The sequence below is a fragment of the Limulus polyphemus genome, unplaced genomic scaffold (genome assembly GCF_000517525.1).
Source record: "Limulus polyphemus unplaced genomic scaffold, Limulus_polyphemus-2.1.2 Scaffold883, whole genome shotgun sequence".
Classification (NCBI taxonomy): Eukaryota; Metazoa; Arthropoda; class Merostomata; order Xiphosura; family Limulidae; genus Limulus; species Limulus polyphemus.
In genome coordinates, this window is record NW_013666493.1 from 50,270 (window position 1) to 55,254 (window position 4,985).

A 4,985-nucleotide genomic window follows, 5' to 3' on the forward strand; every position below is an offset into this window, starting at 1 on the left:
TAACTTACGCTTTAGGTTGTCCCCTATTATAAACTTGTATGCGAATGGCCAATATAAACAGATTGTATTAGATATTATTTCTTCTTTGTTGTTTCTGAATATAACTTACGCTTTAGGTTGTCCCCTATTATAAACTTGTATGCGAATGGCCAATATAAACAGATTGTATTAGATATTATTTCTTCTTTACATATTATTTAGAAAGATAGCTAGATCGATAAAAGAAATTTAGGCCAAGTTTATTCCATGTGCTGTGGATTTAAAAATAGAATAAATTAATGTTGAAATTGCATTATCAGGCATGATCTGTATGAACAATATGAAGTTTTGAAACTGCTGTTTGTGGGACAATATATTCATTTCTGTACAACGTTTCGTCTCTAACAGTGAAACGTACATGTACCTTAAGTATTGTACGTGATCGTGTCTCACTGTTAAAGACGAAACGTTGAACAAAAATAAATCTATCATCACACAAACAGCAGTTCCAAAACTTCATATTGTTCGTAAGTTGAGTGGTTACGTCTTTAGTGAAGAAGTGAAATGAAGTTTAGAGTGATACGTTTGTATTATGTTATAAAACTGAACGATATCGTGCAAGGTAAGCCTAGCATCGATTAAATATAATAGCTAAAGACATCTGCTCAAACTGTCTGCCTTCGTAAATCGTGAAAGCATTTCCAACTTATAAATTTTGATTTTTACCGCTCAAATAATCAGTGTTCCATCTCTTGTGGTAGCCAAGAATTTATATTTTGCAACATTATAGTAAAAAAGTTAAACATTTTGATCAATTAAGTTATATATATATATGTATATAGATAGGCGAGTATTTTTAAAGCGCTTGTGGTATTAGTGCGTCAATTTCCTACTTTCATCGGTGATCTTTCGGTCACTTTCAGGGTACCACATCGTCTAGCCCACAGTTTCATTGGACGTTCACTGCACGACCGCCTCAGGACCACAATTTGCATGCCTGGGAAGGGTGCGCGTGCGCACTGGCGGCGGGAACGCGAGCCATCGTGCCAGACGTTAGCGTGCCTCAAAGTGGGAAAGATGGAACTCGGTGTTGTGGCTGTAGTGTCTGCTGTTGCCTGGGTAGTACATTGGAACACGTTGGCTGCAGACTTCGCCTACGATGACAGGTAAGAGAAATTATTTTCCCAAGGTATGTAATTGCTTCGAGTTATCTTAGCTGTGGTTTGAACAACTCCGACGTCCCTTTTAGCACAGTTATCCCTAAACATCAGAACCGGCGATAGGGTTAACGGTTCGCTGTGAGCAGTCGCCCCGCCGAGCACCGAAGGCAGGCAGTTAACCTGGATTTAGGCGATAAATCGTATCTTAAGAATGTACAAAGAAACACATGATTAGGTTGCCTGTAATATGGTTTACTGTCTCGAAGAAGCTCCGAGTGTCTAGAAGCCTTGTTTCTCAAGTGTAATTGGTAGAAAAATATATACAATCATTTTTTTTCAGATTGAGGAAGTCAAATAAACAATTCGCGGTCCACGCTGAGCCATAGGACGCCTGACGGCCCTAGGCCTAGTTGTGGTGATAACCCACCCGGTTGCGGCGGCCACAAGGAGGCTATATCGGCTTGGCTTCTTGACTCGGGAAGCCCCCACTTTATAGTGTGTTTAGGACCTATCAGTGTCAGGCTTTCTTAGAGTTGATGTGAAATGATGAGTATAGAGCAAAAAAGGAACGTTTATAAAACGACACAATCCCACTAAGTTTTTAATTCTTACAAAGAGTTAAAGGAGTGTTTGAATCGGGTCCAAGCACACGGTTTCTTTTAACACACTGTACTGTGTACATAAATGTTGTTATTCCTTAAAACATTGAGTTGATACTAGTTTTTGAACAAGCTTAAGCTATATTATTCAGTAGCTTAAAAAAAAATCACCCGATTCCTTAAGGAGGTAGAGTTTATACCTGGATTTATTACTATTAAGTACAATATCCTGGCTTTGAGTTTGACGAGCACGAACAGAAACCCCGAATTCAATACGGTTTACGAAGCGTCTGAATCTTTCAAATAAAAGTTTCAAATCTGATTGAGGAAAGAGGTAGAAATAATTCAGTTAATGATGCAACCAGTGGCACAGCGGTAAATATGAAGGATTATAATGCTAAAAACCGGGTTTCGATACCCATGGTGGGCACAGCAAAGATAGTCCATTGTGTAGCTTTGTACTTAACAGGACACAAATAGGAATTCTCTTTATGACAACTTTTTCGCTTAGTTAGATTCTGCCAAATATCGAAAACTTATCTCTGAACAGAGAATTCAGTTTTAACAAGTAGAATGTGAAATGCTTATGCCATAATTTTTCAAGAAAAAAACTAGTTACCAGTTGCAATGATGTGATAGAAAGATATTCTGTTTAATCAGTGTTTTTACCCTCGATTTTGCCAAAATAACTAGTCGGTAGATGTCTCTGTGCGCTAGTTCAATATTAATATTTCTAGAGAATGTAAAACGTTTATCCTATATACATTTTTAAACAGTAAAATTAGTTACCAATTGAAATGAAATGATGGATATTTTATTAAATGGAATGTTAACGACTTCAAATAGAATGTTTTCGAAGCTTTTTATTATAAGAATGAAACGCGAATGAAGGTTTTTGTTAGAAAAACAAACAAACAAACTATATTTGAAACTTTTTTCTGGGTTATTTATGCTTGCTGAACTCATTCAACTTGCAAAGTTTGATCAAGTGTGTGAGAGAGAGCGTATACGCTGCACTTTGAGATAAATAAATTGTATAAATATTTTGAAACTAATTAAAGTGCCAGAATACAAGCGATGTTACCTCTACACATTGTACATGTTTGGTACATCCTGTACTTTTCCTACTACTGCACATGTGCCTTTTACAAGCTGTTCTGATTACAATACACACGTCACACTTAAGCTTTTCGATACCATTAGCACGATGACACGACTACAGCAGACGAACGATACGGCACACACACTGTTGGTTGAACTACCATCGGAATCTAATAAAAAAAATATATCAATAACGTTAGTGTGGCTCCTACTAATAAAACGTATTCATAAACGTTAGTTATCTATCAATAAGAACACTTTTCTTCTGGAACGCAAACACGTGCATGATCATTTAAAAGTCATATCATTTCCTGATTGGTCTTTTCTGTTGAGTAGCTTAACAAACATTATTTTGTTTTCATGTTGTTTGTTTGCGTGTTCGCGGTTTTTTGTTACTATTTATAAACTTAGAACGAGAATAAATCACACTAAGAAAACGAGGCCTAATAGAGTTGATGATAATTGTATTTGAATACGTCTTAACGTCAGAATAAGCCACGTTCCATGAATGTTTACCGTGTAACAAAATATCTGATATTATTACCCGTACTGCGAATGAAACAAACATTACACAAATTCAAGAGAAAAATGTGGGGTTTGAGAAAGAGAAATGCTCGATCAATAATTTGTCCAGGAATTCCCATTTTTACGTAATTCTTACTGCATAACTAATATTATTATATATATATATATACAGTATATGAACTAACTTTTGTTTCCTTGATCCTAGTAATACATAATTTGGCGCCCCCTGTTGACTTGTAGTTTTCTGCACACATAAATGCTTTCATCAAATGAACGTGTATTGACTATATACATATATATGGATTATATGAATAATTAAACATTTTTAGAATTTATTATCTCAAAAAAAATATAATCCTTTAAATTATTTTTGGACATTTATGCAAAATCATAAGTCAGTACAATTGAAAACAAAAACTGATACACAGTCTCAAATAAATATTATTTTTATTGTTTAAACCAAAAGAGGCTGAGGTTTTAAATTCATATGTTTAAAGTAATTGGTTTCCGACAAATTACCTGAAATATTTTGGTGATGAGCCTAAAATGAAAATTAGTTAATTTTGTTCTTTTTTTTTTTCAATGTTATGGGATTTGGTTAAGGTAGAAAGACACTGGAATAGCAGTAGACTTTCTCACCTAATGAACTGTAGAATGGTATTCGCTTTGGAACCCAGTAGAGTTCATCTAAGTGTGAGTAAAAGGAAACATATCTTTCAACAGATATAAAAGTTCAAAATATAATCTGGGTTTTGTGTTTCACCTAACTCCTCATTGTGACAAGAAAACCTGAAGGAATTCTGTAAATCGCATAATTTGTCATGGAATTCTGTAAATTGCATAATTGGTCATGCGATTCTGTAAATCGCATAATTTGTCATGGTATTTTGTAAATCGCATAATTTGTCATGGAATTCTGTAAATCGCATAATTTGTTATGGAATTCTGTAAATCGCATAATTTGTTATGGAATTCTGTAAATCGCATAATTTGTTATGGAATTCTGTAAATCGCATAATTTGTTATGGAATTCTGTAAATCGCATAATTTGTTATGGAATTCTGTAAATCGCATAATTTGTCATGGAATTCTGTAAATCGCATAATTTGTTATGGAATTGTGTACAAAAAATCGATACGTTTTTTGGTGGTGAACCTGCGATCTTCGAGGGACTTTTGCCTTGGCTGTTTTAGGAGAAAATAGAATATTTTATTTTTATTTGAATGAATAACGTATTACTTTATTGTCATTTTGTTTAGACGGGTTGTGCTGTTGTATATTTTACACTTTTCAAACTCTTCTTATCTTAGTGGATAGCGTGCTCGGTCTGTGAATCAGAGGGTTCGTGGTTAGTTATTACAAAACTCTCTCTGGTCCGTTAGTCCAAAGTTAAGGACGGTTAGCACATACAGTCCTTGTTTAACTTTAAGCAAGAATCTGTGTCTAGATGCGAGAACTCTAAAGATGATTTCACTGTTTGTCTGTCTTGTTAGTCTCCAGTAAATCATACTGACACTTTAAAACAGCTGTCTTATCAATGTTGTAAGGAGTGTGGTTGATAGTAACGCCCACTTTCTAGATGATATATATATATATATATATATATGTGTGTGTGTGTGGT

The 4,985-nt window shown here is 34.7% G+C and overlaps 1 protein-coding gene across 2 annotated transcripts in view; it reads left to right on the plus strand.

Annotated features, from left to right (window-relative positions):
• The first annotated feature begins 906 nt into the window (after positions 1–906).
• Positions 907–4,985, plus strand: part of LOC106461030 (transmembrane and TPR repeat-containing protein 2-like) — a 194,943-nt gene continuing 190,864 nt past the window's right edge. For both annotated transcript variants that reach the window (XM_013920809.2, XM_022387839.1), the window contains exon 1: positions 907–1,145. In XM_013920809.2, the coding sequence (XP_013776263.2) occupies positions 973–1,145 (173 nt within the window). In that variant the 5' untranslated portion in view covers positions 907–972. The remainder of the gene's footprint in view (positions 1,146–4,985) is intronic.